This window comes from Hemicordylus capensis, chromosome 4, assembly GCF_027244095.1.
Source record: "Hemicordylus capensis ecotype Gifberg chromosome 4, rHemCap1.1.pri, whole genome shotgun sequence".
In the NCBI taxonomy this organism is placed as follows: Eukaryota; Metazoa; Chordata; class Lepidosauria; order Squamata; family Cordylidae; genus Hemicordylus; species Hemicordylus capensis.
This window is the reverse complement of record NC_069660.1, coordinates 11,278,854-11,303,668: the sequence shown is the minus strand read 5'-3', so window position 1 is coordinate 11,303,668 and position 24,815 is coordinate 11,278,854. Positions and strand designations below refer to the sequence as shown.

The window sequence follows — 24,815 nt, the reverse complement described above, 5'->3', positions numbered from 1 at the left end:
CCGGCACTAAAATTACCTCGGTGCCACTGAAGTGACATGCTGGGGTGGGAATTCTGGGCCTGCATTCTTTGCTGTAATTGTGCACAGTTTATATCTATATCTGTATAGGGCTCTTGTTACGTTCTATGCACTTGGATGTTGCTGCATTAATATTTTATGTTACTCAAAACAACAATGCATTTTGGATAAAATTTAAGAGGAAGATTTTTTTTTTTTTTTTTTGGTAAGGTACATTATCTGTGCTGAAAAAGATCATCACACTCCTTTCTTTTTAGTAACTTATTTTTAAACTGCTATATCTGAGCCTCTTTTTAGCAGATATGCTCCAGCTTTGGAGGGCTGGTGCTGCTTGCCACCTAGTTGACGTGTACAAAATTTCTGGTGGATTGGATGGAAATAGATTTTATGAACAATAAGAACTTAAAATTGTTGAATGTTGTATTTACTCTTCTCCTTAACTATACAGGCCCTACTCTTCCTTTATCATCATCATGCCTTAAACAGATGCTCATAAAGACCTTTACAAAATAGGACATCTTCCTGAGTGTCCTTCCTTTTCAGGGACATCTCTGAGTTTACCATTAAAGGCTCCTGTTTCTCAGATTTGAGTTTGCCCTCATTGCCTGGGATGGTTACAGAAGCAAATAACTGCAGTGCTTTGGTTTCTCAAGGAGTTTTTTCTTTTTGTAATGCAACCCATTTAAACAGAGAGGACTTAATAACTCTTCATGAAACAGCCTTGATTCTTCCTCTCTTATCTCTGATTTGTATGAACCGTGGTCCTCTATTTTTGATTCCTGGGCTCAAAGGATGAGAGAGGATTTAGCTGGGGATTTCCTCTGAAAGGTGAACAGCAGACGACGTATGCCAAAGTGTTTATATTTTGTACAAAACAACTCATTTTACCTTCCACAATGCAGTTGGCAGAATGTGCACTAGAGTGAGAAAACCATTCTTTCACCATTTATAATTAATAAAATACAAGAGCTCATGGAGTCCCTCTTACACAGGGACGGCGTTTCTTTGTAAGCAATGGCTTTACTCTGATGTAAAAGCTATGTTCACAAAAGAGTCTGGAAAACAGAGAGGGGAGTATCTATATATTTAATTCTCTTACGGCCGACTGAGTAGAGAACTGCGAGGGGATGCGTGTGGATGTTTGGCAAGCCCCACCCCCCGCCCCCCACCGCTTGGCTGGGCTCCGGTTGGCCGGCAGAGGCACCTGATTGGCTGGGCGCCAGTTGGCCCAGCCACTGTGAGGAGGTGGCAGCAGGCCTAGCCTGGCCGTGGCCTGGGCTGGGAGGAAGCGGGAGGTGGGAAGTCTGGCCTGGGTGGTGCCAGCAGGGGTGAATGGGGAATGGGCAGTGGGGGTTGTGGGGGCAAAGCCCCTGTGCCTGTTGCAGCCTGGGACGAGAGGAAAACGGGTGGTGGGGCACAGCCCTGGCGCCTGTTGGAGGCCGGGGCGGGAGGGAAACGACCATTGGAGGCTGGGGTGGAAGGGAAACGGGTGGTGGGGCTTCCCTGTTCGCTGCCTGGGAGGAGGAACAGTGGCAGTAGGGCCCTTTTTGGCCACCCACTGTCCCATGAGGAGCAGCTGCAGCACCAGTTGGAGGTGCTCCATGCAGGTGGTGGTGGGGAGGGAGAGGAGGAATGGAAGGGGGGAGGGCAAGAGAGTGTGGTGCTGGAGGGGGGAGGGCAGGCAAGAGAGACTGGGCAGGAGGGAGGAGGAGGGGAAAACAGCCGGCCCCAAAGAGTGCGCAGATGCTCTGTGCGGGGTCGGTTAGTAAGTATGCATTGATTCATTCATTTACTAAGTTGGGTTATACTGAGTCAGGCCATTGGTCCATCTAGCTCAGTACTTTCTACAATGGCAGTGACTCTCCTTTTCAGGATTTCAGACAAGAGATCTGAGGTCGTTCTCATGAGCAAAATGAGGAGGTTTGCGGTGGGGGGGGGAGGCAGGGCTGTGTCCACTGAAGCAAAAGGAGATGGGCCTGGCCCCCCCACAAGCTTGCCTAAACATGCTTTGCATGCAGAACATGCTCAGTTCAGTCCCTGGCACCTCCCATTAAAGGAAGTTTGAAGATAGCAGGATTGGGAAGAGGAGATCCCTGCCATGAGACCTCTGAAGCTGCTGCCAGTCAGGTAGACAGCCCTGGGCTACATGAACCAATCACCCAAATCGTTCTAGGGCAGTTTGAAAAGCTGAGGTTTCAAGAGCCAGATTTGCCCATGACTATTTCATGTAATAGCCCTTTGTGTGCACAACAGATATATATGTCTGATGGTTCCCCTGTCTCTTCCCTCTTCCCTGTTCCATTCCATTCTGCAGACTGCCCTGCTCTTGACTCCATGGAAGGCTTGATACAAGGTATGGCTGCCAGTTTTCTCTTTCTTTATGTAGCATGTCCCCTTCTCTTTAGATCAGGGTCTCTTAACCTTGGGCCCCCAGATGTTGTTGGACTACAACTCCCAACATCCTCAGCCACAAAGGCCATGTCTGTGATGATGGGAGTTGTAGTTCAACAACATCGGGGGGCCCAAGGTTAAGAAACCCTGCATTAGACTTTTTTGAAATCTTCATCATCATCGTCATCATCATCTCAAATGTGAAGATGCCATACATGAGATAAAAAAAGACAAATCCTGCTCATAGCACTATAATCTAACAGAGATGATCTATAATAGATAATTTTTAGAGATTATCTGTAAATTCAGAGTAATGGGCCTTGATTTCCAGCGGCTACTCCTTTCTTTGGAATGCAGGGCATACCTACCTGTTTGGCTGCCAACCTGCTTGGCCTAACCCTAGCTGCTCATAATCCACCTCTGACTAGGGTTAAGCTGAAAGGGGATGGGTGGGGTGCGTTTTATGAATATTTTCTCCCTCTGCAAAATGTGTGCCCCTTTGGGAGACTTTTTGAGGAATCCTTTTTTGCTGATTCCCCTGCCCCCATGGGAGAGGCACTACAGAAAGAAGGCTTGCACCTCCTCGCCACACAGGTGGGTGACCCATGTTCCTCTGCACTTGCCATTCAGGTGGTGGCAGCAGAGTTCCACTGTGGTTTCTTTGCAGCCTTATGAGGCTGTAGCTTTGGTGCCAATTTTATTTTTAAACAGCTCTTTCCCTCCCTAGTACCAATGACATCATGAAAGCAAACAAAACTAGTTCAGAACGAGGGCAACACCGTTACTCTGAATTAGCTTTGTTCTCCCTCAGAAATGCACAGCCAAATCAGGTTGGTTGCATGATGATGTCAGTGTCACAAGAAAGAAGGTGGGCTCCTTTTCAAATAAAATGGGCTCCAAAACTGTAGGTGTTCAGAGCTGCAAACAGAAACAATCTAGCATGAAAAAGGAAAGTTTTAGGGGATTTTTCAGGAAACTTTTAGCCCCCCTGAAAGCCCCTTGGTTGCACCCCAAATGCTTGCTTGAGAGCATTTGGCTCTGCCCTTAAACATACTGAGCATGTAATCCTGCCAGAAAATCCAAGGAAGCATTTTTGTGTGTGTGTAAATATTCCTCGGCAAGTTTTTTCTCCTTCTAGACTGAAATAATAGAAAGCCTTTCAGAAGCAGAATTGCCTAGGGCCTCAGTTTCACCCCTCTGACCTGTTCCATCGGATACCAGCCTTAAATATATAGTTTACAGCTTTGGCTCCTATTTTGGCATGAGAACATGATTAACACTGGGTGCAACACTTTAATTGAGATGATAAGATTTCAGTGCCAGGGTCTTTTGCAAGACATCGTGTGCTACTTAAGCAGGCCGTTTTTTAATCCAACAACTGTTCTCATTTTTCAAAATAGAAGTGCCCCTCTCCCTCCCCCCCCACCACTGTCTTCCAGATCATAATCAGACCTAAGCTACCGAAAACAGGAGTAATGGGGAGATGAGATGAGCAGAGGCAGGATATTGATTGAAAAGATATATTTTAATGTGTCCCCTTTCCTATTTATACAGTTATCTCTCCTCCCGTTATTCCCATCCCAGCCCCTGCTTTCCATAAATTCAGATAAGCTAAAGGGGGGGAAATTGCTGATTGCAAAGGCTGCTTGTATTAAAGACTTTTAGAAAGTGACTCATGGCGCTTTAATGAGAAGCTGGAAGAGCTCCAAGGACCGAAGATGGATTTTTCTTTTTCTTTTCGGGGGGGGGGGGGTGGAGAATATGTATTTGCTACATAACCCAGGTCAGCTTTTGGTTTCAAGATGGGAGGGGAAGATCCAAAAATGGAAAAGAGCATTTCATTTTCTCCCTGCACTTTACCAGCTTGCTCTTGCAGTTTGCAAGCTGACACCCTTTGGGAACAACTGGACAGACCTTCATGGTAGAGTCACATAATATTCTCAGTACAAAACTGCTGGTGCAGTCCCGTAGATTGAGAATGGAGCTTAGATCTTGGAGACTCGGGTTCAAATCCCACCCTGGCCATGGATTTCTCACATTGAAAGAGAAACCCTCTCATACCCCACGACAGGCTGGGAACTGAAGGTCATTGGACAAATCCATAGTAAGTGATTGGTGCTGTCAATGCGTACCATTCTTTGAGGCTGTTCTCATGCGCAGGCAAAATGGGGCTAGGGAAGCCCAGCCCAGTTTTGCCTACACATGAGAACTGCTGGGTCATGCAGCTCCTGGTGGCAAACCTGCAAGGGAGCCCTGGCTCTTAGCCTGGGTTAAGGGTACAAACGTGCCATTAGCCCAGACTAACTGGTTGTGTGTCAGTGCCGTGTGCACTTGCAAGGTGCATTATGGGAGTTCTGGGGGCCTCTTGGCCCCCACCTCCCTGCTGCTGGCACTCCTGACTTGGCTTTAAGAAATGATATGCCTGTCAGCAGATGGGAAATGGTTAACTAAAAGTGGTTAACAATCTAGAATATTCGTTTAGAACCTAGTATAGACACTGTAAAAGTTGTAAAGGGGATGGTGATGGAAGAGGAACATAAGAAAATGCAGGCATCAACTCTTATATAATGTTATGTAAAGTTTACATGACGGCCAAACTGAATGGTCAGTGCAGGAGATAATTCTGGAAGAGGAAGAGCCAATCCACAACTGGTGCTGGGGAGGTCAATCCAGGCGGCCTGGCTGTCTCAATTCTTCACCGGAAGCAGGCAGAAGAAATGGCTGCTGATGGCAAAGTCTTGAGAGAGGAGGGTAGCAATAACTAGGGGTACAGCAGCAAGCACGTGAGTAGTGATAATTGAGAGGTCCAAGTCTTTGAAGTAGCCACTTCTGACCAAGCAACAACAAACTCTTGTTTGTTAGTATGTGGTAGCAAGCATTAATTGTCCCTGTTGCTAAGCAGGGTCTGTCCTGGTTTACATTTGAATGGGAGCTTACATGTGTGAGCAGGGGAAGATTAGGAACATAAGAAGCTGCCATACACTGAATCAGACCACTGGTCCATCTAGCTCAATATTGTCTACACAGATTGGCAGTGGCTTCTCCAAGACTGCAGGAAGGAATCTCTCTCAGCCCTATCTTGGAGATGCCAGGGAGGGAACTTGGAACCTAAATGCTCTTCTCAGAGCGGCTCCATCCCATAAGGGGAATATCACAGGGCTTACACATCTAGTCTCCCATTCACAGACCCTGCTTAGCTAAGGGGACAAGTCATGCTTGCTACCACAAGACCTGCTCTCCTCCCTTGCTCCCCAAGACCAGATTCTTCCCTCAGGGGATGCGGCTGCTCTGGGAAGAGCATCTGCATGCTTGCATGTAGAAGGTTCCAAGTTCCCTCCCTGGCAGCATCTCCAAGATAGGGCTGAGAGAGATTCCTGCCTGCAACCTTGGAGAAGCCGCTGCCAGTCTGTGTAGACAATACTGAGCTGGATGGACCAATGATCTGACTCCATATATGGCAGCTTCCTATGTTCCTAAACGACACTGCAAGCTTTTCTTTCATCAGCAGAGAGAAGCTCTGGACACTGTTTCCATCAATTATGCTACAAGGACTGCTCCAACAAACACACAACCCAAAATCACAGCCCATTTTCATGAAATTGAGGGGGGTGCTGTGTTGGCATGTTTGGGGTTAGGGAACAGTGTTTAGAGGGATAAGATACACTGAAGCTCCTTTCAAACAGGCAGTAAGGGCCTCCTGCTTCAGTTAATGGCTGTTTAATTGGTTATCCATTTTAATCACTAGATCCCATTTTGCTCCCAGGAAGACTGGATCCCCTTAGGCTGCTAACATATCATCTCCATTCCCCCTCCCCAGGGTTTGACATGATGGAGGCATTTGGACTGATGGAAAAGGAGTATGCCTCCATCAAAGGAGTTGCTATGGAGCCCTATATTTTCCTTGGGACTCATACCTACACCCTCTTCAGGGATATCCAGCTAACCCGGAAAACAAGGTAATGTAGCATCATTCTGCAGGGACTTCTAGGTAAAAAGAAATTGTGACCATTTGCATCCGGGAGGCATACCACCACTATAAAAAAAGGCAGTGGTAAACACGTACACACACACACACACACACGTTGAGCCAGAGAGGTTGGCTTTGGGACTCCAGTTTTGAACCCCAAGTTGTACCAACAGTGGTACATTTGTTGGTAACCTCCAGACTTGACTTCTGTAATGTGCTCTACGTGGGGCTACCTTTATATGTAGTCCGGAAACTTCAGTTGGTTTAGAATGCAGCAGCCAGGTTGGTCTCTGGGTCATCGAGGAGAGACCACATTACTCCTCTGCTGATGGAGCTACACTGGCTGCCAATAGGTTTCTGGGCACAATACAAAGTGCTAGTTATAATTTACAAAGCCCTAAACAGCTTAGGCCCTGGGTATTTAAGAGACCGTCTTCTTCGCTATATGCCCCACTGCCCATTGAGGACACTTGCGGAGGTCCGTCTCTAGTTTCTGCCAACTTGTTTGGTGGCTACACAGAGACGGGCCTTCTCGGCTGCTGCCCCGAGATTGTGGAATGCACTCCCTGATGAGATACGATCCTCCCCATCTCTGGCAATTTTTTAAAAACTCCTGAAAACACACCTCTGCAACCAAGCTTTCTCAGCTTTTAAAAACTTGTCTTTAAATTGTTTTGGCTATTTAATTGGTATTTTATGATGTTTTAATTGTTAATTATTATTTTATGCAATTTTATAATTTCTGTTTTAATTGTTAATTGATTTTAATGTTGTTTTAATGTAAACCGCCCTGAGCTTTCTGGAAGGGCAGTATAAATTTTTCAATAATAAATAAAATAAATAATACATATAAATGAGTTCTTAAAAGAGAGCAAGTACTACAGATGGCCCTTGTTATCTGTAGGGGTTCTGTTCTCACCTACAACTGTGGATAATGAAACATTGGATAACAAGATGCTGAGGCAATGGGAATTGTGGGGATAGGTTCCTGGAGATGAAAAAGGGTTTTAAAAGGCAGAAATTAGAGAAATAAAGTGTTGTACTGTGTCCCCCAAACCCCTAATTCTGCTGATTTTCGGGAGGGGGGGCGATTGTGCAAATCTTCCTTTTTTTTTAAGCAAGAGCCAAAAAATGGTTCAGTTCAGCAAAATGATGGCTGGAAATGACCTCAGGGGTTCTTTCTGGCCTCTCAGGTACTGCTGATAGGCTAATTCTTACTGTTTTTCAAAACACATATAATGAGGTCAAGTCTACATTGCCTGACACGAAACCACAGGTGCTGGGACCACGGATAACAAGGGCTACCTGAACTATGAATATTTATCTACCACTTTTCAACAAAAGATCCCAAAGCAGTTTACACAGATTACTGTGTAAACTCAAAGCAATTTACACAGCCGGTTACATAAATACAATGGCTCCCTGTACCCAAAGGGCTTGCAAACTTTTTTTTTAAGGTAGACAACAGCAATGGCCACAAGAAGGATGTTGGACTGGGGATAGGGGCAGTTTATCTCCCCTTCCACACAGAGAAAGTATCACCACATTAAAAGTGTTAGAAGGGGTTCTGACACAGCCTTGTGCATCATCATTTTTTTTGATCTGGCAGAAAGCATCTCCCCTGTTGACAGAAGGGCTGGATACAAGGCTTTGGTGCTGATGGATGGGGACAAAAGTTCAAGATTTGCTAGGCATCTCTTTTGAGGAGGAAGGCTGTGGGTGCTACTTTTTGTGGATTCATCTCTGTGCAAAGACCCATCAATTGGGTTCTGAAATGCCTCTGGATAAACTGAACATGCCACTTAGTGATGCAGCAGAGCTAGCAGGCATGCTGAGATCTTTCATGGACAAGCACTGCTCCCCCCCCCACTTCATTTCAGTATGCATATTTCCCAGCTCAGCACTTCTGCTTTCATTATCATTGCTCATGGTATCATTAAAACATCCATCTAGTGGTCCATCTGATAAGGCAGATGGAGCTCTACCATGTGTAATTTGCTGGCGACACGCTTAAAATTTAATAAGAGCCTTCATTCTCCTTTTCTCTCCTCTTTTACAATCACTTTGGGAAGAGCGATCAAACTTTCATGCAGACAGGAAGCATCGCTGGGAGGTACCGTGACTTCTGCCATGCCATGGTTGTTGTATATCTCCTGCTTTGGTGACCAATACTCTAGGCTTGTTCTCACTATTATGAATGAGATCCCACCTATCTTAGTTCAGGAGCTGTGCACACTCCCATTTTATGCTTGTTGGGGGGGGGGGTTAAGAACAGAGCGGAAAACAGAATTCATGATCATGTACCAAGTAGGAACTGGATCGGAGTGCTTTTTCCACCCCAGCTGCTGCTTAGCACATGTCCACAGATGGCTCCTTTGATCTACTCACCCAGGAGCAGAAAATTGGGGTATGCACAGCTTCCAAACTCAGATAGGTCAGGTTTCCTACCCTTTTCATAATTATATGGACCACTCTTCACCCATCATGTGATCCACCATGATAAGCACAGCCTAGCAGCCTGTTGTAGTCTATCTAGTAATCTTTTATCTTGTGTTGTTGAGAAGTTTGTCCCAGTGGGGATCCTATAGAGAGTGAGGAGGAGTGGAGTCGGAGGGAAAGGAGAAGGGGAAAATGGAGTTGTTTCTGAGTAAACCTTTAGTTAAATCTACACAGTATTTATTTGTGTTTGTAAGGGAAGCAGCTATAAAATACAGTCATGTATGGTGGTCTTTGAAGCAACACACCACAGTTAATTGGAAAGTTCATTCATTACAGCCCAAGCTAATAACTAAAATTGCCACCCACAAACCACTGATGTGAAATAGTCCCATTGACCTAAATGGATACACTCTATATTAAATATGGAAGCTAGCTGCGGTCTAAACAGCATGCCGATGTTCTGTAGTCTAAACATTGTGCTGTATTTGACTACTGCCAATGAGTCTGTGGGACAGGAGCGATATTAGATTATTCAAAGCCAAGGGTGACATACTAAAATGGCAGCTGGTGGGTTCTCAATTTCTTCCCTTCCTTCATGGACTGTTTTGCCTTGGGAGAATAACTTTCAGTCTTTCTTGCTAGACCCTCCAATGATCTACAAAACTGCTTCATAGGAAGCCATGGATCAGTGGCAGAGCTCCTGTTTTGCATTCCCTCTGCAAAAGAGTCTGTGCTTCCAACCACCAATCCCCCTCCCCTGCCAATGGAAAGCAAATTGGGTAGAAGTGGACAGCATAATTGTACACAACAGTAGAACAAAATAGCCACGATAAAAATCCATAGTGGCAGTTTACTGATCTTATAGTATGAAAGAGAGAGAGAGAGAGAGAGAGAGAGAGAGAGAGAGAGAGAGAGAGAGAGAGAGAATGGCTGTTCAAGAATCCCTGGTTGGTGCTGCCTTTTAAACCCAACCCCCAGTATCCTCACCCTAACATATGTGGCCATCATGGTGCCGTAATGGGCGCCCTGCTTGGCACCTGGATTGTTTATGCTTGTGAACATACATCATTGTAGCTTCATTCTTGGGGAGCAAAGCCTGTCCTGTCATTCTCTCCCCTTTCTCCTGCTTGCAAAGAGCTGGGAGCAAGAGACATAGTGGAGAGAGGGAATGCCCTGTGTGCTTTTGCCACTTGACAGGCTGACAAGCTTGGGATGGGATGTAGTAGCATCCCTGTTGCCAGGCAACAGCTTTGTAGGATCGGAGACGGTGGGGCAGGGTGGATTCTTAGAGAGTCAGCCAGCAAGAGGTGCCATAGGCACAGAGTGGGTGCAATCCCAGGTGGATCTGCACCACCGTCTCTATGATTACAGCTCCAAAAACTGCACAGAACTGCGGTTATGGCACTGTCCACATTTGGACATAAGTCTTCGGTGGCCAAACCTCTAGTTTTGGTGGCATACCTTTGTGAAAACTGAAGGTACAAATTGGAGTTTGGTGAGGCAAACCACAGGTTGCTTTCAGCTCAAAACTGCAGTTGCATGCATTCAGACGTAACAGAGTTCCAACCTCTGCCCCATTTAATTCCAGTTTCACATTACGTCCTAATTCAGTCAGAGAGAGAGAGTCTTGCCTTCCTTATCACTCTGGATGGTAAATTTTTATAGCTTCTCCATAGCATCAGGAACTCACTGCTTCCTTCATGTAATCCTAAGCAGCAGAGGCACATAAAACAAGGGAAATTTGCTTCCGTCTGTTTCTAGCCTGCTCCAGAGAACTGTTGTAGAAAACTGCCAGGCAAAATCTGTGGATAGTCTACAGCTGGATACACGGAGGGCTGAAGACATGATCATATGGAGACACACATTGGAACATGTTGTGTTTGCCACAGTTTTATGGCCTTCTGCAAGTTATGCGGGTCTTGGGTAATCAGTGACTTTGGAACATGACTTTGCTCTTTGTGTTGCCACTTAGTAATCTGGGGTTTATAATGGCCTGGCATGTTCTCCGTTAGATTCTATTATTGACTACAGCTTTGCAAATCAAGACAGACTGGATTATTAAGAGGCAGCTGTAGCTTCCTTTTTAAGTTTAATTGCTGAAACATAGGGATAATTTTAATCTTATTTAAAGACGCAAAGCTTCTTAACACCAAATTGTGAGATTCCACAGAGTCCCCTTAGTCAAAATGCTCAGAACCTCAAGTTAGCTAGAATACGTGAAGGCAAAAAACCCACCATCCTTTCAAGGGCATGGTGACATTTTAAAGAGGGAGGCAGAAAGTGAAGAAAAGAAGACTTTGCCTTTGGGTCTATTGTCAGGAAATGAAGAGCTGGCAACTAACCCATTAGTGAGGCCCAGAAGAGCATTGATTGATTGATCGATCAATTAAGTGCCATCAAGTCAGTGTTGACTCTTAGCGACCACATAGATAGATTCTCTCCAGGATGATCTGTCTTCAACTTGGCCTTTAAGGTCTCTCAGCGGTGCATTCATTGCTGTCCATCCACCTTGCTGCCACGTGGGGTCGATATGCGGACAACGACAGTGTTTGCTGCTGCCCCGCACACTACCTGTGTGCAATTGTGCCTTACAGCAGGGTCAGGTACAGTGGAACTTGAGTTTGGGTGATTTCTGGGACTGGCAAAAGGTCCGCCAGTCTAACAGTATACTCATTCTCACTTTGCGGAGAAAGCCCAATAAGGCAGAGCCATATAAGAACCTAAGAACAGCCCAGCTGGATCTGGTCCAAGGCCTATCTAGTCCAGCATCCTGTTTCACACAATGGCCCACCAGATGCCACAGGCAAGAGGTGAGGGTTCATAGACCTGGTTTATAAACCTGCAGCCCAGCTCACTTCATATAGCTCAGGTAATGAAGCCCATCCACATACTACAGAGCAGGAATTCCCAACCTGTGGTCCTCCAGATGCTGCTGAACTACACTCCCATCATAACCAGCTATAATTTATTGTGGCTGGGGATGATAGGAGTTGTAGTTCAGCAGCATCTGGAGGACCACAGGTTGGGAACCCCTGTGCTATAGAGGAAGTTATAGCTCAGATCTCCTCCCTCACTCTGCAAAAAAGAAAAGAAAGAAATATCTGTTCCTGGCTAATCTGATCTTGTTTGCTGTTGAGAATAAGTTTGTTCTTTAAACTCATTCTAACATAATCTACTTAGTTTTCTTTCTGCATCATTTATTTCCTCAGTGAAGTTTTTCCCGCTGGAGTTCCAGATGAATACACCATCACCTTCCTTCTCCGACTACTGCCAGAAAGCCCCAGGGAAGCCTTTGCCGTGTGGCAAGTAACAGATGAGGACTTCCAGCCACTTCTTGGCATCATACTTGACCGTAAGTGGGGCCATATCATCTTCAGCAGGAAATGTGGTTGCTACCAGAGGTGGGACCCTTTCTCTTGCAGTGCCTTAACTGTGGAATGCCCTCCTCAAACCCATTCACCTGGCACCTACTTTGATTTACTTTAGACATCTGTGTACGCTGACTGATACAGCCCTGCCTAGTGCTAAAAATCCTCAGTCCCAGGGTCTGCTCTTCTGAGCAACTTGTCTTCTACCGAGAAGATCCTTCTACTCTGAGTTCCAGCTTGCCATCCATGCTCCTATCTATCTATCTATCTATCTATCTATCTATCTATCTATCTATCTATCTATCTATCTATCTATCTATCTCAATTCATTCATTCATTTAATAAATTTGTATACCGCCCACTACCGAAGTCTCTAGGCGGTTTACAACATAAAACAAACCAAGAATATGTGCTGCTGGTTCTGGAATTCTGATCTTTGCCTGTGTAGTAACTATGCTACTTGCCTTTGGTCCCAATCTGGTTAATTTGTTGGCTACTTCCTGACCTTGGGATTTGTTGTCATCCTTTTATCACTTGGTATCCCCCAATGAACACTAAGTTCCATCTTAGAACTGTTGGTATGTAAGTAAGCACATGTACATTTATGCCATGTTGTGTCCATTGCTTTTTGACCTGTTGTCATTCATCTGGAAACCTTCAGGACAGGACATGTTATACATTAGCTTTACACAAATAAACACTCACGGAGGTCATCAGAGAGCTGCATGTCATGTTGGCCAGTGTGAATAAAGTTTATAGTTTACTATTGGTGACTATGAAATAAATCCTGTTTAATTTTCTTGTAAATCTCAGATGTATTTGTCATCTTTTTCTCTACAGCGAATAAGAAATCCTTGATCTTTTTCCATCGTGACCATGAGGCTGATGTAGAGGAAGTCACCTTTGACCAACAGGAAGTGAAAAAGACATTCTATGGAAGCTTTCATAAGGTCCTTAGCAAAAGAAGGAGACATTCATACTAGATAATAGAAGTTTTGCTAAACTAGGTTTCTAGAAATATCCTTATGACGCTTGTTAACTTCTGTGTGTTTGTGCAAGCTGAAATACTAATGAATTTTGGGATGTGTGCCAGAATTATAATGAATTACTAAATCACTTCCTGTTGCATGTACTAATCTATTTAAAAGTATGCACAAACATATCCAAGAAATTGGGTGGCAAGGAAACAGAACATCTGAAAACAGAAAAGGTTTAATCCTGTGACTCAAGTATTCAAAATGTTCTACAAATTAAACTGTCTTAATTAAGTCAACCTATAAAACTGCCTTACTGGGTCAGACCTTTGGTCCAACATACCAGTGCTGTCAGTTCTGACTGACAGCAGTACTACAAACATCTCAGGCCAAAGTCTTTCAGAGCGTGCTATTTGTGTGGAGCTTCTGTAAAACAAGAGCTGCCAGCAATAGCCTGTGACCTTCGACAGGCAAAGTATGTGCTCTGGCCTTGAGCAGTAGCCTTCCTCATGCCATGGGTCCACCTGGCTCACTATTGTCTACCCTGAAGGAGGGCGGCTCTCCAGGATTTTAGACAGGTGTCTCTCCCAGCCCTACCTGGAGATGCCAGGGACTGAACCTGGGACCTTCTGCATTCAAAGCAGATGGTCTACCATGGCCCCGTCAAAGCTGAGAAAAATATTCACAAATCTTTGAATGTTATAAACATGTTAAATCTGGGCATTTGGATTGAATGTTTTTAAAAGCCTTTAAAATGTATCTCTTTAGTTTTGTATTAATTGTAGTTGGCATTAGATATGGGATTTCATAGAACAGGGTTTTACATAATACTTTGTTCTTGGAACCCTGGGGTTCCTTGCAAGGTTATCAAGTGCAGCTCAAGGTCGGTATTGGCAGACAAACACCCCATTCACCACACCATGTATACCTGGGCACAGCCTCTGACCTGGGTATGCATGGTTGTACACACACGGCCATGTATACCTAAGTCAGAGGCTGCACCCAGGTATATGGCAGCTTCCTATGTTCCTATGAACCTATGGTTCGTCACTGAACCACAGGTCGGTTTTAGCCCCCAAACCTCAGCTGGAACCTTCGGTTACCACTTGGTTTTGATGCTGTAACTAGGGATGTGCACTAACCGAGGTCCATGCACTGGTTCAGTGCAGTGGGAAGGGGAGCAGCAAGTGGGATCTTGTTAAAAAGGTCCTTCCCTGCTCTATGCCACTGCATGCAGCTTCCTGCTGTGGCAGCACTTGTCCCAAGTATCTGCACTTGCATTGGCACCATGTGCATGGTCATCAGCACCATGCTGACCATGCAAATGGCACCCGCGCATGCACAGATGCATGCTGGCACCATGCACAGGTACTTGGAACAAGTGATGCTGCAGCAGGAAACTGCATGTAGCCGTGGAGAGCAGGTAAAGACCTACTCTCCTTTAAAAAAAAAGATCCCACTTGCTGCTCCCATTCCCACAGGTCCCCATGGCTCCAAACCAGTTCTGACATAGTCTGAACCAGTTCCACCCCAAACTGGTGCACAAACCTTGGTCCATGCACATCTCTAGCCATAGCCTCAGGTCCAGAAACGGCACTGTGTCATCCAAGTTGTGCTGCTCTGTGACACCAGAGTTGAGGGTAGGCAGCTACTCTCTCCCTCCTTTGCAATTGGCTGCCGCAGTTTACCTTCAAGTGGGGGATGAAGCCTGCATAGCCAATTCCTCCCCCTTCAGCCTCTCAGACTCCAAATCGAGATCAACTGGGAGCACAGCAGGGGGAGTGGGGGCAAACTACGGGTCCGTTGGACCCATGGTTTGCCGTTATGTGCAAATGGGGCCTATGTCTCTGAGGGCTGCACAACCCTCAGGGAACATTTTCAGGACTCAGTTGCTTCAGAAGGGAGGGGGAGATTGACAAAAATTGCCCCCTTCTGTAGCAGTGGTTTGGTGTTGCTACACCAGTGTTTTGCTCACTGGATGTCGCCACCAATGTTCCCTGTAAGAGGGGTTCCCAGATGTTGTGGACTACAGCTCCCATAATCCCCCACCAAAGGCTACTGCAGCTGGGGATGCTGGGAGTTGCAGTCACAACATCTGGGAATCCCTGTTACTGGGAATACTGGTCACCACTATCTCTGAATATCAGGAGATAGCCAGTTCATATTTGAAATAACATCGGGAAAGGAAAATTTGAGGGAACCTATTATTTTTGCTTCAGATTCCTTTCGAGGACTATACAGAAAGTAACATCAGGCTGTGCTCCACTCTTTCCTCTCAGCATCACACACTTCCCCCCCTCCACTACTACAAGTCCCTTTTCTCTACATTTTCTTTCTCTAGATACCTCACTGAGCCTGAAAATCTTTGCCACTGAAGGGCCTAATAACCGAACACGCAATCCTCCACCTTATCCCTACCGTGTCTGTGTTTGACTCCCAGGGGCTCCTTTTCTCTTTGAGTCCCGGCTCTTACCTTGCTGCTTTTGCAGCTTAATGATCTTAGCTGGGAGTGTGTTGTCCATGAGTCCACTCTGGTGAGCAGCTTTAATTTAAAGAGACGGGACATAGTAGTTCCGTGCAGTTCTCTCAGACTTTGCTGGGTTTGGGTTATTAAATAATTCACATTAAATGACTCACTGAAACCAATTTGTTCTCATCTTACTGTTTAAATAGCCTTTGAGTTGACTGGCCTCTGACGGTCCCTGCTTGACAGAATTGGCAGGCTTTTATTGAGAGGAGATGACGGTGGCTTTGTACTTTCTCTGTTCCCTTATCCCATTTCAGATTTGTTCCTCTCACTCCCTGGAACAGGCTCTCCCTCTCTGTCCATCCAGCCTCCTCCCTCTTCTCAGCCTTCCCTTTCCAGAATGTTTGGTGGACCACCAGAGCCTCACTTTAATGAAGATGCACTAAACCTTTTGACTGCTCTCTCCATTCTGGTCCTGCACATCTTGTATCTCAGCGCTATTCATGTTTACAACATAATGCATACGTTACCCTCCGCACAGTCAGTGGATGTGAGGGCCAATTAAATCATTTGGAGCCCTCCCCACATTCAGCGCTGCCCTCCGCAGACAAGGGCTGATCATGTGGACGACCAGAGGATGTGGCCAGCAGGCATCTCCATACAGAGGCTGTTGTTTCAATGAACCTGGGTGCGTAATAGAGCTATAGTCTCGTGTGTTTAATGGGAGTGCCTTCCCAGGCAAGTGTGCACAGGACGGCAGGCTTCATTAGAGTTAATTTTGCACAATCCGCCATGAGGCAGCTGTGAAATGTGCTTCCTCTTACGATGATTCCAATGTAATGTATGAAGTGGTGGTTCTTCATGCAGCAAGCTCCTTTCTCCCTCCTTTCTCAGATGCTGCCAGGGAGGGAACTTGGAACTTTCTGCTCTTCCCAGAGCGGTTCCATCCATATCTTACAGTGCTCACATGTGGTCTCCCATTCAAATGCAACCAGGGTGGACCCTGCTTAGCTAGGGGGACAAATCATGCTTGCTACCACAAGACCTCAGATGTCGTTCTGAGAACTTTTGTGCAATAGAGCAGTTCTGAAAATTCTCATAATTTAGGAAGCTGCTTTATACTAAGTCAGACCATCTAGCTCAGTATTGTCTACACACTGACTGGCAACAGTCCTTCAAGGTTTCTGGCAAGAGTCTCTCCCAGCCCTACCTGGAGATGCTACCAAGGATTGAACCAGCTACTTTCTGCATGACAAGCAGATGCTCTTCCACTAAGCTACAGCCCCATCTCCTAAGTTAGGGATAGGCAACCTTGACTCTCCGGATGTCATTGAACTGCAACTCCCATCATCCCCAGACACAATTTCTTGTGGCTGGGGATTATGGGAGTTCACCAACTTCTGGAGAGAAAAGGTTGTCCCCTCTTCCGCTTGGTAGGTCATGTGAATGGCCCCTGTGGCTCCTAACAATAGGAACATAAGAAGCTGCCATAAACTGAGTCAGACCCTTGGTCTATCCAGCTTAGTATTGTCTTCACAGACTGGCAGCGGCTTCTCCAAGGTTACAGGCAGGAATCTCTCTCAGACCTATCTTGGAGAAACCGCCAGGGAGGGAACTTGGAACCTAGATGCTCTTCCCAGAGTGGCCCCATCCTCTAAGGGGAATATCTTACAGTGCTCACGCTTCTAGTCTCCCATTCATATGCAACCAGGGTGGACCCTGCTTAGCAAAGGGGACAAGTCATGCTTGCTACCACAAAGCCAGCTCTCCTCTCCTGAGGAGACATATTTTGGGGAGTCACCGTGGGTTTCAGAGGAAAGGGGAAACAGAAACATAGAAACACAGGAAGCTGCCATATACTGAGTCAGACCATTGGTCTATCTTGCTCAGTATTGTCTACACAATCTGGCAGCGGCTTCTCCAAGGTTCCAGGCAGAAGTCTCTCTTGGCCCTATCTCAGAAAAGCCAGGAAGGGAACTTGGAACCTTCTGCTCTTCCCAGAGTGGCTCCATCCCCTGAGGGGAAGATCTTCCAGTGCTTACACATCAAGTCTCCCAATCATATGCAACCAGGGTGGACCCTGCTTAGCAAAGGGGACAAGTCATGCTTGCTGCCACAAGACCAGCTCTCCTCTCCACAGTTCTCCCCACAGGAGAAAGTAGGTCCCCCCCCCCCCACCGCAAAGGGACACATTTGGTCATAAGCTCTTCTACCTACAATTTTAAGAGATACAGTCTGGCACTGTTTGTGTGAACTAAGAGTCAAACTAGATGTTACTTTAAGGGCTTTTTTTGCAAGCATGTTTTTTAAACAAACAAACAAACAAACAAACAACAGCGGTATTACACAAGCATCCCCACACACAAGAATCCTTCCTCCCCCGCTGCAGATTGGAACAGCAGGTTGCAACCATCACCCTCGGCTGCTATTTGCCAAACAGCATGGCAGCTGCATCCATGGAGGAAATTCATGGAGCACAAATCTATCAATGGCTACTAGTGGCTATAGGCTGTTGCAGGGGAGCAACATCAGGAGAGAGGGCATGCCCTCAGCTCTTGCCTGTGGGCTTCCCAGATGTTTCTGGTGGGCCACTGTGGAAACCAGGATGCTGGACTAGATAGGGCTTGGGCCAGATCCAGCAGGGTGGTTCTTATCCAGATCTGGACTGGGAAGGATAAGGTTAAAGCTGAATTCCTTCCCACCACTTTCCCATTGCGCAATCTTGTTGCTATTTTGTAGTAGTTGTTTTTTTAAGCAAGTGCATGCTTGCAAAGCAAATGCTTCAAATAATATGTAGTTTGACCCTAACCTGAGAGCCAGTGGTTTCCTTGCCCCCCCCCCCCCCACAGAGAAGAGAATTCTTCCTCCTGGGCGTTCGGCACGTAATATGTATTCAACACCATACTGGTACTGCTATAAACGGTCCTGTACATATTCTGCCAGGTTCAGAAGTCTCAGGCTGCCTTCTGTCAAGTCAGAGCCTCCAACTTCAAGATGAGGCACACTGGAACTATTTTTGTCTGTTGAGCAGGTGCACGTATCCATGAACCATTCCAGGGTTAAGCTCTATATTGACTGCAAGAAAGTAGCCGAGAAAGCACTTGGGACATCAGAGAGCGTCTCAACAGCTGGCTTTGTCATGCTGGGAAAGCTGACAAGAACACGAGGACCACGGAGTGGGTCAGCAGCGGTGAGTCGACAGTGTGTCCATTTTCCATAGCCGAAGCCCTTGGTCCAAACCATCAGCCCCTCTTGAGTGAAAGGTGCTGTAGAAGAAGAGCACGTCTTTCTCTCTCTATGTTACCAATGTGCACACATGCATGGTACAACCTTTGGAAATTTAAAGAAGGGGCAATGGAGAACACGGGCAACCTGAGTGTGAATGCCTGAGTCAGGGCACCAAATGCTGTTGCCCTGCCTTCCTTCATCACCTTCTTCAGTGCATTGAGAAGCAGCCGAAGTGGAAACGTGGTGGAGAGGAGAGCAGTGGGCTAGAGCACCTCCTCACTGAGGAGACGCTCCAGTCCACCACTCTCCTCTCCTCTATTCCACACTTCCTCTTTTATTCCATCCCCTTCCTCCTTTTTCAAATACAGAATACAGAGGAGAAGAGAGTGATTCTTCACACATTCTCTCTCTCTCTCTCTCTCTCTCTCTCTCTCTCTCTCTCTCTCTATCTATCTATCTATCTGAATATCTATTAGGGGTGTGCACAGAACCAGCTGGCCCGGTTTGGTTCAAGTCCAGACCGGATTGAACTTGACCAGGCCATTTCAGTCCGGCACCCTTCAAACCAACCCCCCAGTCTGGTCCTTGGGGGGGGGGGTTCATGAATTTGTTTTAAATTTAGAATACATCTAATTACACACACACCCCGCGTGTCCTATAGGAAGCCCCCCGAAGGGGCAGAAGGTAATTAAATTTATTTTAATTTTTTTTTTAAATTCACGAGCCAGCTTGGTGGGGGGTGGTACCAATCCGGACAGAACCGGGGGGGTGGGGTTCGACTCTGAACCCCCGGACCGATTTGCACATCCCTACTATCTATCTATCTATCTATCTATCTATCTATCTACTCTCATGTTTATGTACCACCTGATATGGTATATGTAATTTAAAATACAGCAGACATAAAAACAGAATAAAAACAATTAAAAACAGTTTTACAGAATAAAAACAATTGAAGGGTTTAACGTTAATTTTAACTACAAGCCTGAGGAAACAGGTGCCTCTAGAGGGTCCTTTTTTAAGCAGCCAGAGATGGAGATGCTCCAATATTGAAAGGGATGCAAATTCCAGAGCCCTGGGGCAGCTACAGAGAAAGTCTCGAGCCACCCAACAAGCTGGTGGCAACCATCACCGGACCTCCTCAGGTGATCTTAATAGGTGGCAGAGTTCATGACAAAGAAGACAGTCTCTTCAGTACCCTGGACCCAAGCTGTTAAGGGCTGTGCTGCCAACCTGCACTGGGGACAGGTGAGGCTGAGGCAGGAGAATGGTGGCAAATAGGTGTTTCCTTCCCTGTGGGAGCAGGTGCTGCCTTCCCCCACACCCCCTGACAATCTGCCAACTAATGAAACCACCTTGGTTTGCCTCATTATGCACCTGGCCCTAATGCATCTTTTCCATTTCAAAAACAAGACTGGATAACTGGGAATTCAAAAATAAAAGGAGAAATCAGGATGCTTTGGGAAACACTCATAGATGCTCCAGGTTGTGTTGGTTGCATGCTGTTGATTAGGATCTAGAACCAGGGTTGCCAAGTTTCAGGATTGGTCCAGAAATGTCAGGGTTTTTTACCCTCTTTCAGAGTCTCCAGGGAAGGAATTAAATCTGAGGGCCAGAACATAAGAACAGCCCTGCTGGATCAGGCCCAAGGCCCATCTAGTCCAGCATCCTGTTTCACACAGTCGCCCCCTAGATGCCGCTGGAAGCCTACAGGCAGGAGTTGAGGGCATGCCCTCTCTCTCTCCTGCTGTTACTCCCCTGCAACTGGTACTCAGAGGCATTCTGCCTTTGAGGCTGGAGGTGGCCTATAGTACTCTGACTAATAGCAGTTGATAGACTTCTCCTCCATGAAGTTATCCAAACCCCTCTTAAAGCCATTCAGGTTGTTGGCTGTCACCACATCTCGTGGCAGAGAATTCCACAAGTTGATTATGTGTTGTGTGAAAAAGTACTTCCGTTTGTTGGTCCTAAATTTCCTGGCAATCCATTTCATGGGATGACCCCTGGTTCTAGTGTGATGTGAGAGGGAGAAGAATTTCTCTCTATCCGCTTTCTCCACACCATGCATGATTTTATAGACCTCTATCATGTCTCCCCGTAGTCATCTTTTTTTCTAAACTAAATAGCCCCAGGTGTTGTAGCCTTGCCTTATAAGAAAGGTGCTCTAGGCCCCTGATCATTTTGGTTGCCCTCCTCTGCACCTTTTCCAGTTCTACAACGTCCTTTTTTTAGATGTGGTGACCAGAATTGTATGCAGTAGTTCAGGTGTGGCCACGTCATCGTTTTGTATAAGGGCATTATAATATTAGCAGTTTTATTTTCAGTCCCCTTCCTAATGATCCTTAGCATGGAATTTGCCTTTTTCACAGCTGCCGCACATTGAGTCGACACTTTCAATGAGCTGTCCACCACAACCCCAAGATCCCTCTCCTGGTCAGTCACCAACAGCTTAGATCCTATCAGCGTATACTTGAAGTTGGGGTTCTTCGTCCCAATGTGCATCACTTTACACTTGCCAACACTGAACCACATTTGCCATTTTGTTGCCCACTCACTCAATTTGGAGAAATCCTTTTGTAGATGCTCACAATCCGTTTGGGATTTCACTACCCAAAAGAATTTGGTATCGTCTGAAAATCTGTCCACCTCGCTGCTTACTCCTACTTCTTGAACGTTTATTAATAAATTAAAAAGCACCAGTCCCAGGACCCTGGGGGACCCCACTTCTTACTTTCCCCCATTGTGAAAGTTCCCCATTTATACCTACCCACTGCATGGGCAACCCAAGTGTGAATGCCTGAGCAGGGCTCCATTTGCATTGCCTATCAGAAGTGGGATGGGACAGGTTTGATAAAAATGGAGACGCAGAGGCTATGATTTAAGCAGCATTCTTTTTTGTGACACAAAATATTCCAAAAATTGCCATGCAGTACAGATTGACAGGTGCCTTGCTGGATTGGGGCAGGGGTGGGAGATCATTATTTTCCCTTATTGCACCTGTATATATCCTGCTTAACATCTTTAACTAGAACTGAATAGCTGAAAAATCGCTAATGAACAGTCCAGGCCTCCATTACCAACCATCGTTTTTCTCCAAACTGCTGTCCTCAGATAGACAGAATGCCTCATTACTGGCTCTCATCTTGCCTTATTTAACTGGAAGTGCCTTTTAAATGCCATTTTGATATGTGGAGATTGTTTTAAGCCCATTTGATCACAGTGCACACCCTCCCTCCCTTCACACTCAGTCTACTAACTCATAGCAAAATGCACATTGAAAAACAGACATACTTGATTGGACAGAGAGCTTTTATCTTAGACAGAAGAGTATTTTTAATTATGATAGGTGAGCTGGCTTGCCTTCAGTTATCTGCTGGCAGGCCTTACATACCCTGCCACAGAGTGCCAATGAAAACAGGGACATGCCGGTGAATGGGGAAGGGATGTGACCAAACTACCGGTGAGGTGTGGTGTGGTGTACGATGTGTAAGGAATGTGGCCAAGCCACCTGGGAGGTGTGGCAAACAATTCTATTAGGCATTTTACAAATGGAATGCCGCTAATTAAAAAGTGGATAAGTTGGTGATGTTATGCGCATATTGACTCTGAGCAGTTCTTCCACCAAGACCTCTTTATGACGCAAAGTTAAAATGACAGATGTTACAAGTTAAAACATGAGGGAGCCCCAGAGTGAAACTGCAGGTATTTCTGAGGAATTAGCACTTGTGGTCTGAACTGAGAGCAGGGCACAATTCCTTCCCCTGCCCTCCCTAAATTACACCCCATCTCAAGATAACATCTTCAGAATAATAGCTCTGAGATTATCTCTCAATCCTGATTGTATAAACCAGATGGTAAAACAACACACTGTGAGGCTGAGACAGACCGTTGCTTCTAAAGAGAGAACTGAAAGCTGTCTGAGAGTGATTTTATTTCTTGTGGAATACACACACCTTTCCTTTTTTTCCAACTGTTGCCTCTAGTCCATCAAGTGTTGCAGGTTTTTGAAACAATACAAAAACTTGCATAATATGATTACCAGAAGCAAACATGGGAGGAGCAGGAATCCCTCTTTCAAATCCCTTTCAACTCTTACCAAACAATTGTCCCGCATTTTGCGGGTGATCAAAATCAGGGAATAAAGAATAAAACTGCTTCTTCCCTGCTCTATGCCCATTCATTACTGTATTTACCTGAATCCAAAACTAGGATTTTCCCCAAGTCGTTTGATGTTAGAAATCAGGGGGCCATCTTAAATTCAGAGTCCTCTTCCTTTGGGGTAAATAAGGGTATAACCTGTACTTAACCTTAAATTCATGGTAGAATGAGAGATGCCAGCCAACCTCATCCAGCTTGGGCCCAGAAACAAAGTTCAGGGGTTCTCAATGACTGCCTCAAAGAAGTGAGCCCAACAAGCCCCCAAATTCTTCTCCTTTTCCATCATCCCAGAAGCTATTCCTGTTTTTTATCATTCATTCATTCATTCATTCATTCATTCATTCATTCATTCATTCATTTATTTATTTATTTAATATACTGCCCTTCCAAATTGGCTCAGGTATACAAAAACTTAAAACTAACAATTTAAAAATCAGCAATGAATTAAAACCTTAAATTTTTGTTCTTGTATCAATAAGAGCTTAGCTCATTTCTAAGCCAAACCTGCATGGGGGTTGGGATGGGATTCACTGATCTCTAGTTGCTCTGTATGTAGAGGACCCTTGAGCATTCAGCTGTATCTTCAGAAGGCACCTTGCGTGCCACCCAGAAACCAAAAATGAGATCTGGAACCACCAGCAGCTTGTTGATACTCACCACTCAAGGCCATGCAAACAAGCCAGCCATCCTGCCTCCCATTGGCTTCAGCCTGAGGTGCGAACCAGTCCTGACACAGCTCTGCCCATCTCATTGGCTGGCCCAGGTACTGGCAGCCGGTTTTCTCCCTTGATCTGATTAGACAGCAGGAGGAAGAGAGAGGGAGAGTAGCTTCTTGAAGGGGAGGAGGGCAGTGTCGTGGCATGGGAAGCAGGACCAGCGCAAGCCCATGCCCAAGACTAGATCAGGAATGGGGCCCAAGGTACACAGGGCAAACAGCAGGCAGGTGGTTGGGAGTTGGCAGGGGTTCATTCTGCCACCCACAAAATGTCCTCCCAAAGGCATCCCTCTGTTTGCCTCATGGCAGAGCCATTCCCATTCGGAAGCCTACAAAGGCAGGATTCCTTTGCATGGAGCCCTCACTCTGTGTGCAGCTGTGCATGCAAACCCCCTCTACAGATATCGTGATGATCATACAAAGACGAAGGAGGCATCTGCCATGCCATGTGCCCCCTATGCACGTTGATGGGGTTGGAAGTCCTGAAAAGGGCGGTTATCTCCCTTCAAAGAAAATTTGTTGCATGCTGAGGGAAATAACAGGTGGTGTCTGGGGAGGCCATTCTTCTCTGAAGAATCTCAACTTTGTTAATTTGCACCAATCACATTCTTGAATGGCAGCCAAGCAAAATGTTCACTTTCAGGTTGAAGCCAATTACTGAGTCCCAAGGAGAAGCATTTGCTGGGCATAGAGGAAATGGGGACTCAGACTTGGTTGTTGAAGGCTTACTTGCTAGGCTGTCCTGGGTTTCACCTTCATGACCCCAAAGCCCACCAACCCATTCTTGCCATGGGACCTGCAAAGAATGCAGATCTTGATCACTGGCCGTTGTGTGTTTGTTTTTAACATGCCTTTCAAAACTTAGCTGCAAACAAGCCAACCCCAGAGTTCTGGATTGAGGGAAACAAAGACACTAATGATGTTTCCTGTTGCAACATGAACATGCTAGAGTTTCACAGCAGACAGAAAATTCTTGGCAGATACATCTGTGGGTTGGAGGAATATGAGATGTTATTCTGAGAGGTGCCTTATTGAGACTCAGTAGGAGGTTATAAGAGTTTTTGCTTCTGGTTCCATAATTGGAAAGAGT

The 24,815-nt window shown here is 45.9% G+C and overlaps 1 protein-coding gene across 3 annotated transcripts in view; it reads left to right on the top strand.

The window, feature by feature from the left end:
* Positions 1-24,815, top strand: part of COL20A1 (collagen type XX alpha 1 chain) — a 172,357-nt gene that overhangs the window by 92,970 nt on the left and 54,572 nt on the right. For all 3 annotated transcript variants that reach the window (XR_008320737.1, XM_053313548.1, XM_053313549.1), the window contains exons 22-26: positions 2,333-2,371; positions 6,227-6,365; positions 12,025-12,167; positions 13,024-13,133; positions 18,656-18,814. Coding sequence is in view for 2 of the 3 variants with exons in the window: in XM_053313548.1 (XP_053169523.1) it covers positions 2,333-2,371; positions 6,227-6,365; positions 12,025-12,167; positions 13,024-13,133; positions 18,656-18,814 (590 nt within the window). In the remaining variant the exon portion in view is untranslated. The remainder of the gene's footprint in view (positions 1-2,332; positions 2,372-6,226; positions 6,366-12,024; positions 12,168-13,023; positions 13,134-18,655; positions 18,815-24,815) is intronic.